Raw genomic sequence first — 25,731 nt, 5'->3', positions numbered from 1 at the left:
TTTTATTCTACTGACTTGCCCCACCCACTCTGTATAACATACTTGAAGTCACGCCCACATGTGTAAGGAAAACAGTATACATGTAGATTGTTTTATGTATAAATGCAACAGTTTGCCTTTTGCAGGCAATATTATAGACACACGACATGAAAATATCGGGAAATACCAACTGTTAGATGCTGTCTGCTATAAATGAATCAATAAACTCGAGACAATCGCAGAAAGTCCTGTCATCACTGGTTTAGCATCTAGAAGTCAATCAAGCGGGCCACTATTGGAATGCCTCGCGCCATGACGTCACTTTACGACACGTGCAACGCGTGTTTGGGTTTAATCGATTATAATGACTCATTGTTGCTCCTTTCCTCCGATTTTTCATAATTCCCTTTTATGCGAGGAATTTCAGGAATGCGTCAAGAGAAATTAAGACTAAATTTCGGATGTTTTAAATTTCCCTTTTTTGTCGTTCTGAAAAAATGTTTTGACAATGGCACGTACTTAAATTTTGACTAAAAGTATCGTTTTCCATTCGGGTGAAAAGTCAAGTGGGTGCATCATTTGAGAATTAAGTATTATGTCGCAAAAAAACCCACATAATAATGCTCAATAAGGTTCTAATACGTTGATCTCTGATAGATCTACTAAAGATCACACCACTTTACTATCTGTTCCCATTTCACAAGCATACATGTATCTTTCATTTTTGTTGACCTCAATGACTTTGCTGTAACATCGTACGATGATTTATATCATTAAGTTACTATTGCGTGCGTTTCAGAATAGGAGTTGCATTGATTTAGAATTTCTGTAGAGATCTGTACGTTTTAATTTAATTGCAAGTATAAAGATGATCTGGACAGTCTTTAAGTTCCTCATTACTGTGGCTTTTGGTAAGACAATTTAAATACATAGAAAGAATTATAGTTTTTCATTTCAGTCACACTCTGAATTATTTCCTTTGATCGGGAGTGGACGTTACTGTAATATGTATGATCCAGCGTTAATAAATTACAATGTATTTAGTTTTCAACGTGTAAAATAAAAAAAGTAAATAAAAAAGGTTATTAAAGCCATGTCCGTGAACAAAGGTTGCACTATTCAAATTAATATTAGAATACCAAATGTTACCATAAATTACTTTTTTGCGCTGACAACGTTATTATTCTATTGACATTTAGCTTAGTTTGATTCATCGAATCAGACATGTCCGTGACCCTGCACGTGAACCTTGTACCACGGATCATACCAAATCCCGTTTCTCGTCATTTCTTCACTTGTTAGGATCAACCAGATCTTGTCAGTTTTTTAGCAGTTATTTTTTATTAATTTCTATTACAGTCGACATGACACGTGGTTTCCTCGTCGACGGAATCTCACGCGACCTGACTAATTGCCCTGGTACGGTGGAGCACGGGAAATACATTTTCCCGTTTCGACAAAAGTGCTATGAGTTTGTCATTTATCAGAAGAAGTACTGGGCAGACGCAAGGTAGGTTGTTGCATTTCTGTCAAACAATTTACCAAAACGTTAATGGTCTACCCATCCTAACAGAAGTCAAGGATAAGACGTTATTTGTTTGGGTAGGGATGAGTGGAGGGGTTGGGTGGGTGGAAGGTTTCGGTGTGTGCGTGTGAGTATGTGCGTGTGCGTGTGGAGGGGTTTGGGGCATTCCATTCCTCGAGCCAAAACAAATAGTTTTAAACGTTATATTGTGTGAGAATTCGCGGGATCTCTGAGAAATGTGTATTTCATGTTTATCTAACAACGTCGCATTCATTCTTGTAAATGTATTTCTACAAAATGTTAAATTTATGAATTTTACAGAAATGACTGTAAACACAAGGGCGGGGACCTCGTTTTTATTCGCGACGACAGCACGCAAAATTTCATCATGGCGACGCTTGGTTACCTTGGCAACCAGGAGAATGGCATCTGGATCGGACTCACAGATCATCGCAAGGAGCTTCACTGGGAATGGGTGGATGGTTAGTTTTTACTGCAACCATAGACCCTTATTGAACCTAATTGTAATTAAACAGACGTACGGCACAAAAGACCCCCCCCCAAAAAAAAAATAAATAAATAAATAAATAAATAAATAAATAAAATAAAATAAATAAATAAATAAAAAAAACAAAACAAAAAAACAACAAACAACAACAACAAACAACAAACACTAGTAATATCTCAAAAACCGAACAAACTATGCGTACAACTTTTCATAGAGGTCAAGATGCTTAAATACCATATATGAGCAGAGTAAATATTTTCGACAATTCACAGAATATTAAAATAAAAATATAATGACAAGATACTGAATAACATGCCTTTTTTCACCATTCACCAGGCTCGCCACTGTCCGGCTACTCCCACTGGGCCCACGGCCAGGGTGGTGCTAACTTTCTCCACCTGACCCAGGACTGCGCCCAGATCCGCATGGACGACCACGGGCTTTGGCACGACCGCGAATGTCACCTGTGGCCAAACACTTTCTCGTACATTTGCCAGTTCAGTACGACACTCCTTTTTTCAAACAAAACTGAATCATCATCAACATCATCATCATCATCATCATCATCATCATCATCATCATCATCATCAACATCAACATCGTCATCGTCATCATCATCATCATCATCATCATCATCATCATCATCATCATCATCATCGCCTCCTTAATCACGTTCGCCTTATTGTTTGCGGCGTTATAATAAATAATGCGTCAAATGATCAAACAATCACTATCAGCATCCATCTTAAAGCCATCATCGTTCTTTGAACTATAATAGCTCCCTTGTAAATCGTTAACAGTTTCGCTGTTCTTGAATAAACTGCATATTTGATATTGTGGTTGTTGGTTTTCAGACATGTTGCCGACAACAACGACAACTACCACAACAACAACCAAACCAACGACAACTACTGTGTCAACTACTACTAGCACCACCTCATCAACAACAACGCCAACAACTATTTCGACTACAACGACACCAAAACCGACAACAACAGTGAAGACGTCATTGCCAACTACGTCTACAACGACTAGTACAAAACCCAAAACCTCAATGATCACAGAACCTTCGTTAACGTCTGTAACGTCAAAAATACCAGCAACGACATTGCCAACTACACCTACAACGACTAGTACAACACCCAAAACCGCAATGACTACAGAACCTTCGTTAACGTCAGTAACGTCAAATAGACCAGTGACGTCGGAAGTTCAATGTCGTGACGTCATATGTTCAAACGAGTGTCCTGATGGTTATTCAGGAGTGTTTGTAGGATTGGACGGGTGTATTGAATGTAATTGTAACTAAACATATCACTGTGCCAAACTGCCTTTAGCGGACTGAGTCTTTGGATTGGGCTACGTCAGCATAGAAATGTCGCATATCCCTTGCCTAGCACCATCTCCGAGGCGCATATTTGATCATTACAAAATGCATAACAAAATCTACTTCTTTCGTTCGGAGAAAAAAAAATCGAGAGCGCTTTACTGGTACAAGGGAGATAATCAGTAGAAAGATAATCTGAGCAGTCAAGCAGGACATGGTTTTAATCGTACATGTTGCTTAAGTCTGTATTTAGGGAAGTTGTGTTGGGAGCGTTTATTTCTTTGTTTTACTTGCTGTTTTCAGGGAATAACGTGCTACTTACATTAGTGAAAATCGTAAAACTAGTTCATTTTAAAGATTAACTGACTTAATATAACTGAGTAATTTAAAAAATACGGTTTTCTTAAGTGAAAGTATATGGTGAGATAATGATGATGTCATACATAGCAGTGTTGTTTATACTACCGTGTGTTGCAGGTACGGACATTTATCCATCTATTTTGACATTTATTATTAGCAATAGTTTAATGTAAGTGACCACCAGTATATCTTATATCTTATGTTATTGATCTCATACAGATGTTGGACTGTATTGTCCATTTTATAGTGGTCAATCTACCTTGCATGTTGAACATTTCACTTTATGTAAACCTTAATTAATTACTATATATATATATATGTATATTGGTATAATGCACCAGTCAATTGTAACCACGGCCCCCAAGGTCCGGGGGTATACCGGGGATAGCCGGGGGAATGGGCCGTGTTTTTACCTTTCAGGTGGCCCCGAAGTGCCGGGTGAATGCGGTGGTTTTGTCTTCAAGCAAAATATAGCGGGGAATGGGCCTTACCTAGGCTCCCTAGGGTGCGGGGGCATTTGGCGGGGATTTGACCATCAGTTCGTTCCCGCCCCGCAGGGCGGGAATTTTACCCGGGGTTGGCTGGACCGAAAGTCAAAGTCCCCTCTATTCCCCAGACCTGGGGGCCGTGGTTACAATTGACTGGTGCATAATAATAAAGTAATAACAACTCATGATTTAATGCAAATATATCTACAGTTGATATTACAAATGCTTCTAGCTGTGTTATAATATGTTTAAATTTTTAATGCATGTTTTTGTGTTGTTGTTTGTTCATATAAATCAGACTTCCAATGTATCACCTGATTTCAGTATGTACATGTATACCTAGTCTTGCTTTTATAGTCCGCATCAAGCGGACCGTAGCATTTGAAAAATAAAGTTGAAAGTTGTAACAAGTGCATTACATGGTTATACACTTCGTCAGTATACGTGGTTAGTATTATGTAATGGGCAGAGGTTCTCAGATGTTTCTGTACATGTTATCTAATAAACAACCATACTTTTTGTCGTATATATACAAACTGTAGAATATAAGTGACTGAAGGTGTATCATCAAATTGTTCTTAAACGTGTGATGGTTGATTAGAATTTGAGGTACATGTATTTAGTCACCAATATTCAATCGCTTTGATAATAATTTCACCGAGGCGTCCCAAGTTCGATTCCTTGCTCTGGCGCGAGTTTGGTTTGTATATTCCAAACTGGACCAGTGGGCATTCTCCGGATTCTACGGTTCCCCCCCCCCACCCCCAACAGAACAAAACCGCACTTACGCGCAACATCGTGCCAACGAGAGTGACTAAGAATAAATTAATATTACTTCTATACAGCCGTTGCAAAATAAATATACATGAATATATAGTTAAAACTAATAATAATGAGAAGTAAAATTCAAGATCTTCGAAATTCGTTGTAGAACATCATCAAAAATGATTCCCTTAACTCGGTTGAAAACCTCTCCTCGGTACGAAGCCAATCTAAGAAGTTTTTGATGAAACAGGACATCACTGTCCGGAACATGCTCTCGGTTATTAATACGACACCAATGATACAGTTGAAACCCGTTGGCTCGATATTCAAGGGACCGTCCTGAATACTTCGAGCCTCACGAATATCGAGCCAAGCGGGAATACTAACAACGAGTAAAACAAAATCGGTCTTTAACATCCAGTTCGACACAACGAGGAAATCGAGCCAAACGATATCGAACCAACGGGTTTCGACTGTAGTTCTTGTTTATTATTTACAAAGCCTGATTAAGCAATAATCACCAACGTGACACATCACATGTACATGTAACTTAACTTGGACAAGTACGTGTATTCACAAAAAGACTTAGATATCCGTTACCACTTACACACTTATTAAGTTTTAAGGGTTTTGAAGTTCCGCAATATCGTAGTTCATAGTCCTTGTTCATTTAATGCAAGTTTTCCTGATATCTTGAAATCAGGGTTTTTTACCAAAAAATATGTTTTGTAGTTCTTCAATGAATTGTTATTTCTCAGATATTTAGGACTGGGCTTATATAAAGTGATAATGAATATGACCACCTCTGACTGTGTGATATGACTCTATGTTTTTAAATTGTTCATTACGTTTGTTAAAATAATACAACACAATTACCCCACCCCCAGGTCTGCAGTGCCCGTCCTGCACGTACATCAACACGCCAGCAAACATACCAAGCGTCATTCGGAGCATCCTTGAATCTATACTGGGCCTCTTCCAAGATGACAAATGTACACGGCCTATCAACGGACCAACCGCCGGGGTAAATTGATTATTAGTAATTCATGAACAATTTCCAATGCCCGCATTTTACTTGATTTCGGTAAATAAGTGTTTAAAGCTTGATTCTACACAATCGCATCAATTAAGCAAGTGGTAAATTGGATTTAAGCATATACATGGCTAATGATGGACTGACAAGTCTTTTGCCTGCTATCATCATAGTGTGAAAAGCGTATTTCCCCCCACCCAGGTGATTCGAATTATAAAGATTTGAGCACAGGTGCACGTGACATGGAATATTTCACAGGACCTGTTAATATACCGACAGTTGGAAGTAATTGTTTCTATAAGCTCCCGTATGTACACACATCCTCTTGTGTGCACAAAACACACCGGAGTTGGCTTACATCTATTAAGCAAACCACGGAACTGTTTCGTGCGCTATTTCCACCAACTATTGTCACATTAAACTATTATAGCAAAGCCGTGTCCCAAACCTCACGTGGCCACTATCAACCATGCCGTTTTCAGGTGAATGAGATGACTTGTGCCCCGCCCGAGGGTCAGGTTGCCCGCTGTAGTCACTACAAGGGAGAGCTGGTCGTAAATGCATATTTCACTGGTAAGTCACTTGGCGGTTTAGAAGTCCGTGTCTATCGTCGTTTACATGGTATATCACATTGCTTCACGGAAAGCGAGAGTTTTAAGTAACCTGAAGCATCCGCGGATTAAAGCGAGACCAATTAAGTGCATCAAGGCATTTTCATGTACGCCTTTCAAAATCGGTGCTACGTTGAAAATACATTGTTTTACCAAGTCTTGTAAGAGAACGAATACCAACAAGACCGATATGAATGTCGTCTGTGATCGTCATCACACAACCATTTACGGAGCTATATCGTTTTCTATTTCAGATTTACCATTGAACATTGACCAGAGGGGCTGTTACTATTCCCTCCCTGCCAACGTCCCCTCAAACAAATGTCACGATCGTAACAACATCAACGAGGACAAAACTTTCATTAAACAGATGTTGGACCGAGTGGCCTCCGGATTTACCTCCTTTGACGCAGTGTCCTTTAAGGGGACATTATGCCTCTGCAGTGACACCTATTGTGCTACATCCGGTGCAAGCAAAGGATTGAACGGCGGGAACTTGGGGCCCACAATTAGCTTTATTCTTTCAATTATCACTGTTTTGGTTGCAATAAATTTAATCTGAACATATGAATGACCAGTCTAGTTTCCATTTTCTATGTACTTCAAATATAAAGTGTATCTGTTCATTAATTTCAAATTGATACAATCAATATAATTGCTTATTTTAAAATCGTGAAATGTAACTACATGCAACACTGATTTTGAACTTATCTACCTAGTGAGAATGGGAATAAAACCATTGTTTATTTGGGTAGATCACCTCATTGTTAAGGAGAGTGAATCTCATCGCCGCCGTTGTGAAGGAATCCAGAGTATTAGAAATGTGCAGGCAAAAATGATAAGACTTGTGCAGACTATAAGATGATTAAACTTGTGCAGACCATAAGATGATTAGACTTGTGCAGACCATAAGATGATAAGAAATGAGCAGACCAGAAGATGAAAAGAAATGTGCAGACAATAACATAATACGAACTGTGCAGACCTTAAAATGATATAATATATGCAGACTATCAATGATAATAAATGTGCAGACCATAAGATGATAATAAATTTGCAGACCATAAGATGATAAGAATTGTGCAGACCATAAGATGATTTGGCTATTATCCCAGTTATTGACCTTTTATTAGTATTGTAACAAAGGTGCATGTATGTGTTTATGTAGTCTAAGGCATCAGACACATTATAATGAGGTTTATTAGGTTAAGTGAATGTAAAATTCATAACCAAAATCATGTTTGGCCACGAAATATTTCAAAATGTTTCATTCAAGTGATTTCAGTTGAAGCTGAAACAACAAAATACAAACTGCAATAACTTAAAATCATAGGAACTTTTGTCATTAAATTTGCATATTAGCAATAAGCTTGGAGTAGGATTATATGCTATTGGTTCAAGCTGTAAGTTAGCAATTTCTTTTCAAATGACAGCAAAACTATATGGGGCACAGGCATAAAAATACCACACAATAATTAATGGAAACATTTGTGTTATTGTTGGTCGGATACGATATGTCTTTAATCTTTAATACAGATATTGGATGATGTTATGTTCTTTAAGATTCTTGTTAAGTACTTTTTTTGATATTCTAATAAACAATTGAAAAATCATAGGAACTTTTGTCATTAAATTTGCATATTAGCAATAAGCTTGGAGTAGGATTATATGCTATTGGTTCAAGCTGTAAGTTAGAAATTTCTTTTCAAATGACAGCAAAACTATATGGGGCACAGGCATAAAAATACCTACCACACAATAATTAATGGAAACATTTGTGTTATTGTTGGTCGGATACGACATGTCTTTAATCTTTAATACAGATATTGGATGATGTTATGTTCTTTAAGGTTCTTGTTAAGTACTTTTTTTGATATTTTAATAAACAATTGAACTAGAAATGATATTGCATTCACTATGAGGACACAATGGCATACTTCTGCTCATTAACATAACATAATATGCAACATGTACATTACAACCAACTCAAATAAGTTTCTCAAATAATATTTCAGTAATACAGACAATAATAAATGATTACCTAGTACACATATAAAAGAACATCGGATGAAAGTTACGAACAATAAATAAAAGCATTCGTGAAATATACATTCATACACATGTATATTGTACAAGCGCTTCTATGATTTATCAAGTCCCCTACATTGTATCATGAAAAGTCTTATTGCCTATTATTCCTTACATGTACGAAGCTGTGTGTAAAATAGAAATTAATATTTTATTTGTTTTTGTCTTTTGCATATCTGACTGGGTTACCTTAATTCTAGTATATTGTGTATCATCATCCAAGTATAAAAAAGTGATAAACTTTTCAGTGTTGCTATAAAATCATTTTTATCTGATTTTGAGTTTGATTCAAATGATTGTAATTACTGAACAAAATATAGACAATTGAGAGAACAATATTCATATTTCTCTCATGGTATTCAAATGTACATTGTGAATGAAACTTTTAGTTAATGAAATATATATCTTTTTCAAGGCTGTCTAATTTGAAACACGAGTCCAAGTTCCTTAATGAATCCCGGACAGGTATCACTCAGTATTTCCCAGTACCATGTCCTGAATAACTTCATATATATCATCACAGATAAACCAACGTCCAGTCACCAAACTGTCACAATCTTCACTTCCACAACTTGGTTCCACTGCTTCCTCGTAACCTGCGGAAGAAAAAAAGAGTTTCAAGTATTGATTGCAGAGGTCCTGCTTAGCCTAAATAGCAGGGGGGAGCACCCTACTGCCCTTTTCCAATACCTTGCTGCTTTTTATTACGATACACCCTGCTGTACGCTTTGATGATAATGAAGTATATTTGATATTTATTGGACATATTTTCAAGTCAATTTTCAGAAAAAAATATAAAAATAATAAAGTTTCATAATTTTGACACTTATGTACATAATTATAACAGCTAAAAGTAGTTACAACACATACACAATATGAATTGAAAACTGACCCTTGCAAGTGCCCCATTAAGGCTCATTCAATTCGCATCAAAAGTGCCCTTTCTGACCTAGCACTCTGCCCTTTTCAAATCCTGGCTATAGCACTGTATTGCTTTTGCGTTATGTATTTAATTATTCTTATACAACTATTCCTTGCAGAGTATGGGACAAAAAAGAGCATGATTCATATTGTATCATGAAGTGGATTGAAGCATCATTAATTTCCTGAAATAAAATGAGAAAGGATCATTTAGAAAAAGGTCACCTGCCATTCAGATTTTACTTCCTTTTATACCTCATCTTTTTTAACCGGACAAAAAGCTCCAGACAGGCCATCACTAAAACCAGCCCATCAACAAATCTTAGTCGGGAAACAAATGTTTATGTTTTAACATAAGGCCTCAGGAAAATATTCTAAGCACATACACCTCTGCTACACCTACCCTTTAGTTTTTGCAGTCTTTTTAGCGGGCTTATCAGCTGTAATGGATACAGACTCCGTTACCATGTTCTCTTCCTCTGCGTGGGTTGTCTTCAAGGTCTTCTTGATATTTGTGATCTGTAAGTTTACACATTACACGCTATGTTTCTTATGCATTTGAGCCATTTGAATTAAAACCCGTTAAAATGATACCAATATTGAATGGGAGTCAGTAGAAAATAAAAATAACAGCATGAAACACATAAGGCTGGCGGAATAAATTCTTGGCCCTATAGAAATAACCCTTTCTACCTAAGGCACATGGCTGGTAAAAACTATTCTTGGCCAATAGAAATTCCTTCCCTTCATGGTGGAATTTATTCTTTGCCTATAAAAACTCACTTGATTCACAAGGCCGAAGGCTGGTAAAATTAATTCTCAGCTCAGCTCAATCGGCCAAAGAGGGGTTGATTTTTTTCTCAGCTATAAAAATTCCCTTGCTACATAAGGTCCAAGGCTGGCAGAATTTATTCATGGCCTACAGAAATTCGGTCACTTCATAAGGCTGGTGGAATTTATTTTCAGCCTATAGAAATTCCCTTGCTATAAAAAGCCCAAGGCTAGTGGGATATATTTTCAGTCTCTCAAAATGTTCTTCCTACATTAGGCCAAAGGCTGTAGGATTCTGTTCTGGTCCAATAGAATTCCCTCCCTACATAAGTCACAAGGCTTGTAAAATTTGTTTTGGCCTATAGAAATTCCCTCACAAGCCCAAAGCAGTTGGAATCTATTCTCAGATTCTAGAAATTGATTACTGTAGAATAGAATTCCCCAGGCCAAAAATTCCTTCACCACATAAGACTCAAGGCTGATGGAATTTATTCTCAGATTATAGGAATTGAATAGAATAAAATTCCCTAGGCACAAGGCTGGTGGAATTTATTCTCAGATTATAGAAATTGAATAGAATAAAATTCCCTAGGCACAAGGCTGGTGGAATTTATTCTCAGATTACAGAAATTCCTTCACAACATAAGACTCAAGGCTGGTGGAATTTATTCTCAGATAACAGAAATTCCTTGACCACAAAAGGCTCGAGGCTGTTGAAAACTATTCTTTGATTATAGAAAGTCTAAGCTTCATAAGGCTAATGGGATCTTTTCCCTCGCCACATATATCGCCCAAGACTGCAAACATCTATACTTGGCCTATAGAAATTCACTTGCTGCATAAGAATAAAGGCTGGTGGAATCTATTTTCAGCCTACATAAATTCACTTGCTACATAGGGCATGAGACTGGTGGCATCTATTTTCGGCCTACAGAAATTCACTTGCTACATAGGGCATGAGACTGGTGGAATCTATTTTCGGCCTACAGAAATTCACTTGCTTCATAGGGCATGAGACTGGTGGCATCTATTTTCGGCCTACAGAAATTCACTTGCTTCATAGGGCATGAGACTGGTGGAATCTATTTTCAGCCTACAGAAATTCACTTGCTTCATAGGGCATGAGACTGGTGGAATCTATTTTCGGCCTACAGAAATTCACTTGCTTCATAGGGCATGAGACTGGTGGAATCTATTTTCGGCCAACATAAATTCAATTGCTACATAGGGGATGAGACTGGTGGCATCTATTTTCGGCCTACAGAAATTCACTTGCTACATAAGGCATGAGACTGGTGGAATCTATTTTCGGCCTACAGAAATTCACTTGCTACATAGGGGATGAGACTGGTGGAATCTATTTTCGGCCAACATAAATTCAATTGCTACATAGGGGATGAGACTGGTGGCATCTATTTTCAGCCTACAGAAATTCACTTGCTACATAGGGCATGAGACTGGTGGCATCTATTTTCGGCCTACAGAAATTCACTTGCTACATAGGGCATGAGACTGGTGGCATCTATTTTCGGCCTACAGAAATTCACTTGCTACATAGGGCATGAGACTGGTGGAATCTATTTTCGGCCTACAGAAATTCACTTGCTACATAGGGCATGAGACTGGTGGAATCTATTTTCAGCCTACAGAAATTCACTTGCTACATAGGGCATGAGACTGGTGGAATCTATTTTCGGCCAACATAAATTCACTTGCTACATAGGGCATGAGACTGGTGGAATCTATTTTCGGCCTACAGAAATTCAATTGCTACATAGGGCATGAGACTGGTGGAATCTATTTTCAGCCTACAGAAATTCACTTGCTACATAGGGCATGAGACTGGTGGAATCTATTTTCGGCCAACATAAATTCACTTGCTACATAGGGGATGAGACTGGTGGCATCTATTTTCGGCCTACAGAAATTCACTTGCTACATAGGGCATGAGACTGGTGGCATCTATTTTCGGCCAACATAAATTCACTTGCTACATAGGGGATGAGACTGGTGGCATCTATTTTCGGCCTACAGAAATTCACTTGCTACATAGGGCATGAGACTGGTGGCATCTATTTTCGGCCTACAGAAATTCACTTGCTACATAGGGGATGAGACTGGTGGCATCTATTTTCGGCCAACATAAATTCACTTGCTACATAGGGCATGAGACTGGTGGAATCTATTTTCGGCCTACAGAAATTCACTTGCTACATAGGGCATGAGACTGGTGGCATCTATTTTCGGCCTACAGAAATTCACTTGCTACATAGGGCATGAGACTGGTGGCATCTATTTTCGGCCTACAGAAATTCACTTGCTACATAGGGCATGAGACTGGTGGCATCTATTTTCGGCCTACATAAATTCACTTGCTACATAGGGCATGAGACTGGTGGAATCTATTTTCGGCCAACATAAATTCACTTGCTACATAGGGCATGAGACTGGTGGAATCTATTTTCGGCCTACAGAAATTCACTTGCTTCATAGGGCATGAGACTGGTGGAATCTATTTTCAGCCTACAGAAATTCACTTGCTTCATAGGGCATGAGACTGGTGGCATCTATTTTCAGCCTACAGAAATTCACTTGCTTCATAGGGCATGAGACTGGTGGAATCTATTTTCGGCCAACATAAATTCACTTGCTACATAGGGGATGAGACTGGTGGAATCTATTTTCGGCCTACAGAAATTCACTTGCTTCATAGGGCATGAGACTGGTGGAATCTATTTTCAGCCTACAGAAATTCACTTGCTTCATAGGGCATGAGACTGGTGGCATCTATTTTCAGCCTACAGAAATTCACTTGCTTCATAGGGCATGAGACTGGTGGCATCTATTTTCAGCCTACAGAAATTCACTTGCTTCATAGGGCATGAGACTGGTGGAATCTATTTTCAGCCTACAGAAATTCACTTGCTTCATAGGGCATGAGACTGGTGGAATCTATTTTCAGCCTACAGAAATTCACTTGCTTCATAGGGCATGAGACTGGTGGAATCTATTTTCGGCCTACAGAAATTCACTTGCTTCATAGGGCATGAGACTGGTGGCATCTATTTTCGGCCTACAGAAATTCACTTGCTTCATAGGGCATGAGACTGGTGGAATCTATTTTCGGCCTACAGAAATTCACTTGCTACATAGGGCATGAGACTGATGGCATCTATTTTCGGCCTACAGAAATTCACTTGCTACATAGGGCATGAGACTGGTGGAATCTATTTTCAGCCTACAGAAATTCACTTGCTACATAGGGCATGAGACTGGTGGAATCTATTTTCGGCCTACAGAAATTCACTTGCTACATAGGGCATGAGACTGGTGGCATCTATTTTCGGCCTACAGAAATTCACTTGCTACATAGGGCATGAGACTGGTGGCATCTATTTTCGGCCTACAGAAATTCACTTGCTACATAGGGCATGAGACTGGTGGCATCTATTTTCAGCCTACATAAATTCACTTGCTACATAGGGCATGAGACTGGTGGAATCTATTTTCGGCCTACAGAAATTCACTTGCTACATAGGGCATGAGACTGGTGGAATCTATTTTCGGCCTATAGAAATTCACTTGCTTCATAGGGCATGAGACTGGTGGAATCTATTTTCGGCCTACAGAAATTCACTTGCTACATAGGGCATGAGACTGGTGGAATCTATTTTCGGCCTACAGAAATTCACTTGCTACATAGGGCATGAGACTGGTGGAATCTATTTTCGGCCTACAGAAATTCACTTGCTACATAGGGCATGAGACTGGTGGAATCTATTTTCGGCCTATAGAAATTCACTTGCTACATAGGGGATGAGACTGGTGGCATCTATTTTCGGCCTACAGAAATTCACTTGCTACATAGGGCATGAGACTGGTGGAAACTATTTTCGGCCTACAGAAATTCACTTGCTACATAGGGCATGAGACTGGTGGAATCTATTTTCGGCCTACAGAAATTCACTTGCTACATAGGGTAGAGACTGGTGGAATCTATTTTCGGCCTACAGAAATTCACTTGCTACATAGGGCATGAGACTGGTGGCATCTATTTTCAGCCTACAGAAATTCACTTGCTTCATAGGGCATGAGACTGGTGGAATCTATTTTCGGCCTACAGAAATTCACTTGCTTCATAGGGCATGAGACTGGTGGAATCTATTTTCGGCCTATAGAAATTCACTTGCTTCATAGGGCATGAGACTGGTGGAATCTATTTTCGGCCTACAGAAATTCACTTGCTTCATAGGGCATGAGACTGGTGGAATCTATCCTGGCCTTCCCTTGCTACATCTTTAATGTGTTTGTACTTTATTGGTACAGTTCAATACAAACTGAATGGCCTTCAAACTTTCCTTTGGGCCTATAATTCTGATTCATTTACAGCCAAGATGGCCTCGGGATTTTAAACAAGAGCGTCGCAGAGTGAACCACATTGCCCATCAGCTTTTCACCAGAAGAACAAGGGGCACAAGTCAATTATTATGAGATATGGGCCATGTACATGTGTGTATCTATCACTTACAAATGTATTGTATCTATCACCTACAAATGTATGACAACACATTTATTAAATTTCGTCTTTAGGTTATGGCCAAATTGAAGTGTTTGCACCCTGACGGGACCACTGAAAATGGGTTATGACAATACCTTGACAATTTTTCTTCAAATAAATCATTTTATTCAGATTGCACCTAATGTTAAGACTAATTGGATGAAAACCTAACAGCTAGTACCTCTGTTTCCATCCTCTGTTTCTGGCGTAAAACATTCTCCTTATTTGTGTTTGCCTTTGTGATCTGTGTTTCGATTCCCTGTAGGACCGCTTCACACCCCAAACACCTGTGAAGATATTTAAGAAGTTTATAAACAAAATACCCAGGTTCAAGGAGATGATTACTGATTGGATACAACGTATATGATTTCTTAAGGTGCTTGATGCTTCTCTCATAAATACTTCAGACCAAACATCAACAATAACAGAAGTCAACATCTGTGTTTCGATTCCCTGTAGGACCGCTTCACACCCCAAACACCTGTGAAGATATTTAAGAAGTTTATAAACAAAATACCCAGGTTCAAGGAGATGATTACTGATTGGATACAACGTATATGATTTCTTAAGGTGCTTGATGCTTCTCTCATAAATACTTCAGACCAAACATCAACAATAACAGAAGTCAACATCAGTTATGAATACTGTGATCTCTCGTCTGCCCTTGAATTAACACTAGTTTTTTAAAGTGCAACTGCAAAAAGTGTGGGTAAAAGGCTTTGATTGGGGCTTTCAGTTGAAATAAGTATGAGAAAGAAGTGTAACTTTCTATTATTAACCAAAACCGGCAACATTACCAGTCCTGTAATACAGCTATGATCTCGGGAACAGCCTCAGGGCGAATGTCCCGGCCGATGGCATAGTCCACTTCTAGTTGCTGATTCTTCTGGTCCAGTTTTCCACGAATGATGTCTGCGTATATCACCTCAATTATAAGATCCTAGATGAAAAGTGAGGGCTATTTGTGTGGGTGTTAAAATTGTGGGGTATATTTTAGATTTAAAGAATTATTTTTTTGGAAAATTTGACATCAGATTTTAACATAATATTTTATATTTAAATTTGAAGTTGAGTACAAAACTAAATTTTACATTCATAGATTAAGTATGTGAAAACATATAAACAGTGATTAATTCTGTAATCAGTTTGAAGGCATCTCTTGGCCGCCTATATTTCAAAGCAATGGGTTCTGAACACAAACAGGCATAGTTTTTTGCATACTGGAGATTAATTTGGAAACAAAGCCTTTCGCTGATTCATATCTTTAAGAATAACATGCCTTCATGAAAATCAATGAGACTAGAACTCAGGACGTGCAGCAACATGCATCACTTGTGTACACTGACATCAATATTTATCTGATTTTGGCCAGTGAAAAATATCTAAAATCTTCTTGAAACACAATTCAAAATGTAGATCCTTATATAAATAGGCTGCTTCATTAGTACACACAATTCAATGTTATACGAAAATATTCACTTCCATTTAATTGGAATATAGAATATATTTAGATTTTTTATGCAAAATAATTTAAACATTTTTGTTGTTTTTGCTGCTGTTGTTGGTGTTTTTTCACATTAGTTATTTGTCCGTACTCACCTCCAGTGTTCTCAGGTTGGGAATATCAAGCTCTTCCAGTAATACTCTATATGGTATACACTGAAATATATAAATCAAGTGCATTACACAAATACATGACCATGAATCTAAAATCTGGAAGCATATACTTTATAAAGGTATTACATCTATTGCTTTCACTGAATTGATTAATAAACCTTTTATGTTAATTGTCCATCAAAAGAAGTGTGTGTTTTTTCAACTAACAGAATCTACCCTCAATATTTGTTTCACTTTAAATTAATTCCAGTTTTCAATATACCATAAGTAATTAAAGCATCATCTCATATTTTCAAATAAAAACTAATATCTTCTCCTAAAAATCATTATCAGTTAACAGATGAATTCATATGACAAAAGCAATAAAAAACATAGATCAAGTCATATGAGACAATAGTTAAATAATAAATACCTACTTTAGATTTGGTTGCCAAGGATACCATTGTGAGATGCCGGAGTTTATTGAGCATGGATGGGGTAACTTCTGGCAATTCTGATTTTTTTTCTGAAAAAACACACCATAATTTTCATTTTTCTAAAAAATGAGGAGAAATAGTCTTTATAAAATGGTATCAATTTACAATAATGATGTGTACGTATTTTTTACTTGTGATTCCTTGATTCTTTCTTCTTTTTGTTTCCCAGTTTCCTAGTTTGTCAGTTTCCCATGTTTGTCAATTTCCTTGTTTGTCAAATTTCGTATTTGTCCATTTCCCCATTTTGTCAGTTTAAAGTTTCTTAACTTGTCTGTACCCTAGTTTTCTGTTTTCCTGATTTGTCAGCTTCCAAAATTTGTCAAGTTTCCAGTTTGCTATTTTCCCTGTTTGTCAGTTTTCCCATTTGTTAGTTTCCAAGTTTTCCTATCTGCCAGCTCCCTGTTTGTAAGTTTACCCATTTTCAAGTATCATAGTTTGATTTTCTTTCTTTTTGTCAGCATCCACAGTTTGCAAGGTTCACCATTTATCAGTGTCCCGGTTTGTCCATTTTTCTGTTTTAAAGTGTCTCCACTTGTCAGTGTCACAGTTTGACATTATCTCCATTTGTCAGTGTCCCAGTTTCACATTATCCCCATTTGTCAGTGTCCCAGTTTGACATTATCCCCATTTGTCAGTGTCCCAGTTTGACATTGTCCCCCATTTGTCAGTGTCCCAGATTGACATTATCCTCATTTGTCAGTGTCCCAGTTTGACATTATCCCCATTTGTCAGTGTCCCAGTTTGACATTGTCCCCATTTGTCAGTGTCCCAGTTTGACATTATCCTCATTTGTCAGTGTCCCAGTTTGACATTATCCCCCATTTGTCGGTGTCCCAGTTTGACAATTATCCCCCATTTGTCGATGTCTCAGTTTGACATTATCCCCATTTGTCAGTGTCCCAGTTTGTTAGTTTTCCCATTTGTCAGTTACTCACATTGTTAGTTTCATTGTTTGTCAGTTTTTAAAATTTCCCAATTTGAAAGTTTTCCTTTTTGTCAAATCCCCATTTGTCAGTGTCCAGGTTAGCATTGGTTCCCCAGTTTGTCAATTTGTCAGCTTTTGCATTTTTTCAGTTCCACCATTTACCAGTTTCCCTATAATATTATGTCAGTTACTCCATTTGACATTTTTCCCCATTTGTCAGTGTCCCAGTTTGACATTTTCCTCATTTGCCAGTGTCCCAGTTTGACATTATCCTCATTTGTCAGTGTCCCAGTTTGACATTATCCCCATTTGTCAGTGTCACAGTTTAACATTATCCCCCATTTGTCGATGTCCCAGTTTGACATTATCCCCATTTGTCAGTGTCCCAGTTTGTTAGTTTTCCCATTTGTCAGTTACTCACATTGTAAGTTTCATTGTTTGTCAGTTTTTAAAATTTCCCAATTTGAAAGTTTTCCTTTTTGTCAAATCCCCATTTGTCAGTGTCCAGGTTTGCATTGGTTCCCCAGTTTGTCAATTTGTCAGCTTTTGCATTTTGTCAGTTCCACCATTTACCAGTTTCCCTATAATATTATGTCAGTTACTCCATTTGACAGTTTCCCCAATTGTCAGTTTCCTGGTTTTACAGTTCCCCCATTTGTCAGTTTCCTGGCTTGTCAGTTTGAAAGTTTCCCGGTTTGTCAGTATCCAATTTTCCTATTTGTCAGTTTCCGTAGCTTGTCGATTTCACCATTTATCAGTTTTCTAGTATCTCTGTTTGACAGTTTCCCGATTGTCAGTTTCCCAGTTTGACAGTTTCAAGCAGTTGAAGAGAAATGGATAGGACACTAAATAGTCATATGACCTTTGACCTCCTAAGTATAACCTTGACTTTGAACAGAACTGTTTGTAACATCCGCTCTGAATGTCATCTCAATATGCTTAACAGTTGTGGTCAGTAATTTCAGTTCCTTCCAACAGTTCAAGTGATATCGACATGACATGATTTGTGACAGACAGACAGATGGACAACTAACAACTGGAGCAAAACAAATATGTCTTCCCATTTATGGGTGATAATAATAAAATTAATAACAATAATAATAAAAATAATAATATGTTATTTAATGCCAGGAATTGTCCCCCTACCCTTGTAGTCCCTGTGTGTTCCATAGGCAAACAGGTTTAGCAGATTGAAGTAGCCTTTTTGGTCACCAGTGGACAGCTGAAAGAGGACATGGGTCAATTAACCAAATTTTGTTAAATACAATTTGCTCAATAGGCATTTTCCTGATGAAAGAAAATAGCTCAATATAATGAGCTAATCTTTTTTGTCATCACATACCCAACTTTAAATAAGATTCTTGTATCTTATATTACTTTACATCAAATTATTAATGTTTCAATACATCTACATGTTTATGTATTCAAATCCGTTAAAAATTAGCCCATAGTCTGAGTGCAAGCCAGGCCTTCACAAGTCCTTCAGTAGTAAAATGTTTGCTTGGGGGCTCAGGGCTTTTTCTGTAGTACCCACTGGTCCGACTATCGGACCCATTCCCAAAGCAAAATATAAGATATTTTTCCCAATCTTCAGAAAAAAATCCCAATCAAATTTCATTTTTTGTAGAAAGTCTTTTTACCTGTACTGGGTCATGATAATTGAACTTGGAAATCATTGATTTTCATCACATTCAGAGATCAGTATGAAATATAAACTGTCATGATTTATTGCAATAGATATTTACACCCCAAGGATTGATATTTTTTGGGTCTTTTAAAAGGAAAATAAACTAATATTAAATCATTTCATAATTTGCAGGAGACTAGACAGCTTTTTCTTTTAACTGTAAAATTTCCCAATTTCGGCATTTTCACGACTCAAAATTTCCCAAAAATGTCTAGGGTCTTTTTCCCAAAATGGGCAGAAAAAGCCCTTGGGCTTTTGTTTTTATTTTATAACCTGGCCTAGTGTAATATAATTTTGGAGTCATTTGTTTCAATAATCATGTATAGCCCACCTCTTGTATGTGTGGCATCTCCAGCAATTCTCCAAACACATACACCCCTGGAGCTTCAAGGACTTGCTTGATCAATTCCACCGCCCCAGCCCCTTTGGCGGACTTTGCCAGCAGAACAAACTGCTCCAAAGGGTTTGTAATCTTCTCAGATGTCATCCCTGAGGTAAAGATCTGTATGTTTTAAAGGCATGAATCATTGTTTACATTATTCAACAACTTCTTTCTGACCACTGCAAAACTTTACATTTACATTATTCAACAACTTCTTTCTGACCACTGCAAAACTTTACATGTCTTGAAATAGTGGTATGTAACCAAATGAATTTATAGTAAAATAAAAGTCGATAATTAAAATGGCACAACGCATGAATACATTTTACCTCAAGGGTATTATTTGTGTAACATTTTTTTCAACATGAAATGTCTTCAAAACTTATTATAGGTCCATGCCAATAATAAAATCAAGAAATCATACCGGAAGTTTAGATCTTGTTGCAGAATGTTTGTCTCGTAAAACAAGCAAATGGCTACATGAATAGGTTAATCTAAACCTTATTTATATTTGTAGTTTACAGTCAGTAACGGCAGTAGCGCTTGGCAAGTGATATGCCATGCTGAAATATTAAAACAACCGCATATGAGTATATGCGTACATTATTACTAAAATTGGACAGTAGTCTGTATGCTAATTCTCAAATCAAACATGCTTGTTTTGCAAAATATTGATTAGTACACACTACTAAAATAATACCCATTTATATTGCCTCTCTGAAGAAACAATAATCCGGTGCACATGGGTGATACTTGTATGTATGATCTGATCATCCAAGAATAAAGCTTGTATCATTGTATGATATCAGCTACTAAATTATTTTTTTTACGTTCCACATACATCTATACTGTATATGACCGTTTAACCTTATCTAGTCACAGAAGTCATCGTGCCAGTTGATCTTTTACTTAGCATATAGACGTCATCTTAACAGTTTACCATTAACTTAGCATAGACGTCATCTTAACCGTAAAACCAAAATTAAGCAAAGGCGCCCCCTTGGCCGTTTACCCTTAACTTAGCATAGGCGTCATCTTAACCGATTAACCTTTATACTTAGCATCGGCGTCATCGTGGCCGTTTACTCCTAATTTAGCAATGGCGCCATCGTGGCTGTTTATACTTACTTTAGCATAGGCGTTATCTTAACCATGTACCCTTAACTTCGCATAGGCGTCATCTTAACCGTTTACCCTTAACTTAGCATAGGCGTCGTCATGGCCGTTTACTCTTAACTTAGCATAGGCGTCATCGTGGCCGTTTACACTTAACTTAGCATAGGCGTCATCTTGACCGTTTATCCTAACTTAGCATAGGCGTCGTCATGGCCGTTTACTCTTAACTTAGCATAGGCGTCATCGTGGCCGTTTACACTTAACTTAGCATAGGCGTCATCTTGACCGTTTACCCTAACTAGCATAGGCGTCATCTTGACCGTTTAGCCTATCTTAGCATAGGCGTCATCTTGACCGTTTAGCCTAACTTAGCATAGGCGCGTCATCTTGACCGTTTCCCTTTACTTAGCAAAAGCGTATCAACGTATCATTAACTTAGCACTCGAGCATTTGTTCTGTGATTTGACCTTTCAGAATATCGCTATGGTATCTAAGGATGACAAGTGCTCAATGGCAGAGTTATTGATTTATTAACGCCTGTCGGTATGATGTGATCGGGATTGAGCCCGGGACTTTCCACACTCGAATAGAACGCTCTACCACTGAGCTATCGGAGTGGTGGTATACCTTTAATTATGCGCTGTTGTTATCTTGACCGTGTATCGTTATCACAGGCGATAACTTGGTCGTGGACTGTAACTGGCATGATCAGTGGCTTCGTGTATTGCAGGTATTGTCCTGATAATCAACACTCCAACAAAGGCAATATCTTACTGTATCTTGATATGAACCAACTACTCTAAAATCATAATCAGCTGTTCTCTTGCATCATCATGGAACTTTGATGAATCATAAAAACGCCCCAGTATATCTTAAATAAATGGGTTATTTCCCCTTGACTGCCATGTTGCCGGTGAAATTGTCGTACATGACGTCTTTGTATCATTTTTAGAAAGAACTGTCTGCTACACAACACGTGCTTCTGCTAGAAATCTTTTGTTCGGCTATTTTCTGCTATATTTGATCAGTCAAAGCGTTACTATGGTAACCACAATGTGGATGAAAAAGTATTGATTGATAGCTGTTTTCTTGAAAGGCGCTTCTTCTGTTGATCTGCTCGTGTTGAAGATATTAACACACCCAGTTGCGTTCGCTGCAATATTAGCTGATACCAATGTTGCGTGGCTTGATAATTTTAATATTTTTCAGGTGGTGTCTTTTATGGTTGCCATGAAGTATTGAAGATGCACTATATTTTTTTTGGTCTGCGGCTTTAAAAGCGGTAATCAATTATTAAGAAGATAGGCGTATGGACATATGATAACTTTGTCAGATGAAATGAAATAAGGTGTCAATGATTAGGTCAGTAGATCAGTGTAAAAATAATTTTACCCTGACCGTGATGATCATGGAGCTTCTCATATAGTTATGCCCCCCCCCCCCCCCCATATGAATTTAGTGCGGAAGTCCGTCCGTGTGTCTGTCACACTTTCGTGTCCGTTCCGTACCTCCTTTAATATAACCCCTTATCGATTTTTCACTTTGTGTACATCGAGACGACGTGCACAACCAACCTTCCTGGCGCACCAGCTCAAGGTCAGATTCAAGGTTCAATGTCAAAGGTTCGAGCCCAACCATTTCCTACCCGCCCCGTACCTTCTAAAAACCTTGAATAATTTTTCATTTAACTCGGATCAAATTTTCACCACACCCAGACGACGTGTATAACTAACATTCCAGGCGGTCAAAGTTCAAATTCGAAGGGTCGAGCCATAGATTTTGTGTCCGCTAGGTCTTATATAAATATATAATTACGGAATTTGTTTCAGAATGATAGAAATATAATTTAATTGGTAAGAGGAAATGTAACTATTAAGTAAGTTTGTTCAATATCGAGAACCACAACTTGATAAATAAAAATCGTTTCAAAACAGGAATATGACCAACTAAAATCCTAGTTCTAGTATAGCTCCATTTACATTCACACTAAGTGTTAAAGCTGCAATCTAACAGATTGACCGTTTTGTGACAACTTTTTTTAGTTGTTTTTGTTTTGGATTGAGCTATTTTTTGCGTAAATTTCTGGAAACAAGTGATTAATGACTGCTGACAAAAAATCAGATCGCAATCTTCCATATCTACGCTCGAAAACTGATGTTTTATGGCTTAACGCGTTTCTGACGCTTTAAGAAAAATGAACATTTCTGCAGTTTTCCAAACAATTAAGATCTGCAGCTTTTGTGAGTTACCTTATACGTCTGCATTGTAGGCTTTGGTGTCACATTTAGCTGATTCTGAGACAAAAGAAGAAAAGTCAAAACTGTCAATCTGTGAGAGTGCAGCTTTAATACCTTATTACAACCGAGTCGGACGTAAAATGCATATCTTGTAATCTTTGTCAGACCAAACAACTTTTTCACGAGACATTCAACATGTACGTTATTGCAGGTAAAGATTTGTTTATAAGAATGCATCTTCTCGTATTATTTCTGTAAATCTTGATTAATAAATAGTTTATATTAAGTTGACGTCACTGTTAATTTGGTCGTGATCGAAGAAATCTAGCCAATACTTGCAAAATGGCAAAACCATTAGCAAGGTTCTTCTGACTACCAGACTTAACTTTTGCTTCACGAGAGCCGTAATAGAATTTCTGATAGATGGAACGTCATATACTCGGTTATTTTCTCCGACTTTATGTATCGAAATAGATGGAAATACGGATAGCTACAATTATCTGTATTCATTTGCATGTTTTCCTATCGTTCTGGACGTCTAGTGTGCAAGGAAAAAATAAAATGTCTAGAAACAGTGTGTGTTGGAAATCAAAGTACTATAAATACTGAAAGCCCGGCTTACTGCTTCATTTCAGCTACATATTCTATTTGTCAAAAAGTATCCAAAACGTTTCCGAATCTGTCATGGATTGCAGAGTAAACATATACTATAGTTAACATTTATTGTAGAATCGGCATCTCTTACTATTGGTCATTATATACATCGTTTTACTGTTTCTATTCAATTATTTAAATACATATTCAATATCCGGGGATTCGGTGAACGCCGTACGCAATTACTGAGATATGCATCTACATTTTGTTTTTTTAACCATAAGGTGTTAAGCCCTTCAGTCTACACGTATACAGACTAGTTTATACTATCAGGTCCTTATACGTGTCAAATATTGAACAGCACAGAAAAAATTATATGAATCATTCGCGTGAAATAATCTAAGCTAAGGACACTATGCCTTAAAGCCCAACTCGTTGAGTCTGGCCAATGTCTATTTAACAATGGCCTTTCGCTAATCAATTGTAACAAGAGAGTGGGACATGGGATATGGGGCTAAACATCTACTAACATGACCTCACATAAGCCAACGATGGACCGGCGTCCCCGACACATGACTAATGGCAAGTTACCCAGCTGTTTCTCACCCTTTCTAGGTTTATACTACAGTAGCTTACGGTTAACATCGGACTCGAATTTAGGGGAGTTAGCGACCGGCTAATAGTGCCTTTGATCAAGTACGGAAACTGGGCCAATAGTGCCTTTGATCAAGTATAGAAACTGGGCCAATAGTGCCTTTGATCAAGTACGGAAACTAGGCCAATAGTGCCTTTGATAAAGTACAGAAACTGGGCCAATAGTGCCTTTGATAAAGTACGGAAACTGGGCCATTAGTGCCTTTAAAGAAGTACAGAAACTGAGCCAGTAGTGCCTTTGATCAAGTACAGAAACTGAGCCAATAGTGTCTTTGATCAAGTACAGAAACTGGGCCAATAGTGCCTTTGATCCAGTACAGAAACTGGGCCAATAGTGCCTTTGATCAAGTACAGAAACTGGGCCAATAGTGCCTTTGATCAAGTACAGAAACTGGACCAATAGTGCTTTTGATCAAGTACAGAAACTGGACCAATAGTGCCTTTGATCAAGTACAGAAACTAGACCAATAGTGCCTTTGAGCAAGTACAGAAACAGCTTAATGTCATTAACATTTTGACTTCAAAGTGAAAGTATTGACGCTCTTAGGAAACCGTTACATATTGTCAGGTCTACAAAGAAAGTATTGACTTTTGTAGAATGTTTTTGCATTGCAGTGTGGTTTCCAAGGATACTATGGGGTGACTATCGCATGACCAGAGATACTGGCATTATTAATTTCCTGGAGTATCATTTTCCTCCTCTGACATTTAAGAGAAAAACAATAACTTGGGTGACTAGGATTTAAATGGTGTTCCAGTTTCAAGCCTTTCTTTGAACCTTTTATTACAGTAATTAGAGCATGCCTGAAAACAGGAGTTTTCAAACAATGAAGCTTCTGTTTGTTCTTACTTAATGACGTGTGTAAGGTAGAGCTCAAGGGAACAATTGAAGTGAACATTTAAAATTAAATTTTCTCAGGTAACTATATTAAACTTGTCATTTGGTCCCTTGGTTTCTGCCTCTAAACATGTTTTTGAAATATCGACTGCACTGGACTTGTCCTTGTAATTCCTTTGCATTCTTGTCATTCTACATGGTTGATCAGTCAGTCAGTGAGTGTTATAGCAACTATTAACCTGCTGAAGATCTCCTCCAAGGGTGAGACCGA

The 25,731-nt window shown here is 37.8% G+C and overlaps 3 protein-coding genes across 4 annotated transcripts; 2 read left to right on the top strand and 1 right to left on the bottom strand.

Annotated features, from left to right (window-relative positions):
- Nucleotides 1-1,343: 1,343 nt before the first annotated feature.
- LOC128246345 (macrophage mannose receptor 1-like) lies at nt 1,344-3,321 on the top strand. Its single transcript, XM_052964535.1, has 4 exons — nt 1,344-1,489; nt 1,826-1,986; nt 2,349-2,513; nt 2,867-3,321. Exons 1-4 carry the CDS (start codon nt 1,344-1,346, stop codon nt 3,319-3,321), a joined length of 927 nt encoding a protein of 308 aa, XP_052820495.1.
- Nucleotides 3,322-3,531: 210 nt separating this feature from the next.
- LOC128202873 (uncharacterized) lies at nt 3,532-8,209 on the top strand. The gene is made up of 4 exons (XM_052904035.1): nt 3,532-3,816; nt 5,840-5,976; nt 6,468-6,558; nt 6,851-8,209. The coding sequence occupies exons 1-4, from the start codon at nt 3,768-3,770 to the stop codon at nt 7,156-7,158; spliced, it is 585 nt and encodes a 194-aa protein (XP_052759995.1). The 5' UTR covers nt 3,532-3,767; the 3' UTR covers nt 7,159-8,209.
- A 378-nt stretch (nt 8,210-8,587) lies between these two features.
- LOC128202872 (COP9 signalosome complex subunit 7a-like) lies at nt 8,588-20,504 on the bottom strand. 2 transcript variants are annotated; one of them, XM_052904033.1, is made up of 9 exons: nt 20,446-20,504; nt 19,971-20,128; nt 19,099-19,174; nt 16,968-17,056; nt 16,534-16,593; nt 15,732-15,874; nt 15,116-15,221; nt 10,009-10,124; nt 8,588-9,280 (listed from the first exon to the last, which is right to left on the bottom strand). In XM_052904033.1, exons 2-9 carry the CDS (start codon nt 20,124-20,126, stop codon nt 9,244-9,246), a joined length of 783 nt encoding a protein of 260 aa, XP_052759993.1. In that variant the 5' UTR covers nt 20,127-20,128; nt 20,446-20,504; the 3' UTR covers nt 8,588-9,243. The 2 variants fall into 2 exon arrangements, with proteins under 2 accessions (XP_052759993.1, XP_052759994.1); XM_052904034.1 differs by lacking the exon at nt 20,446-20,504 and adding an exon at nt 20,351-20,438.
- Between the last annotated feature and the right edge of the window lie 5,227 nt (nt 20,505-25,731).

Source organism: Mya arenaria, chromosome 9 (genome assembly GCF_026914265.1).
Source record: "Mya arenaria isolate MELC-2E11 chromosome 9, ASM2691426v1".
Classification (NCBI taxonomy): domain Eukaryota; kingdom Metazoa; phylum Mollusca; class Bivalvia; order Myida; family Myidae; genus Mya; species Mya arenaria.
The sequence above is the reverse complement of the archived record's forward strand: the minus strand, read 5'-3'. Positions and strand labels throughout refer to the sequence as shown.

Bases quoted from the DNA above. Each gene is read 5' to 3' on its own strand.
- LOC128246345 (XM_052964535.1), top strand. From the start codon at position 1,344: ATGACACGTGGTTTCCTCGTCGACGGAATCTCACGCGACCTGACTAAT. The intron at 1,987-2,348 runs GTTAGTTTTTAC...ACCATTCACCAG, and splicing joins TCACTGGGAATGGGTGGATG to GCTCGCCACTGTCCGGCTAC. The intron at 2,514-2,866 runs GTACGACACTCC...GTTGGTTTTCAG, and splicing joins CTCGTACATTTGCCAGTTCA to ACATGTTGCCGACAACAACG.
- LOC128202873 (XM_052904035.1), top strand. From the start codon at position 3,768: ATGATGATGTCATACATAGCAGTGTTGTTTATACTACCGTGTGTTGCA. The intron at 5,977-6,467 runs GTAAATTGATTA...TGCCGTTTTCAG, and splicing joins TCAACGGACCAACCGCCGGG to GTGAATGAGATGACTTGTGC. The intron at 6,559-6,850 runs GTAAGTCACTTG...TTTCTATTTCAG, and splicing joins CGTAAATGCATATTTCACTG to ATTTACCATTGAACATTGAC.
- LOC128202872 (XM_052904033.1), bottom strand. From the start codon at position 20,126: ATGACATCTGAGAAGATTACAAACCCTTTGGAGCAGTTTGTTCTGCTG. The intron at 17,057-19,098 runs GTAGGGGGACAA...GTGTTTTTTCAG, and splicing joins AACACACAGGGACTACAAGG to AAAAAAAATCAGAATTGCCA. The intron at 15,875-16,533 runs GTGAGTACGGAC...CTTTTCATCTAG, and splicing joins CCAACCTGAGAACACTGGAG to GATCTTATAATTGAGGTGAT.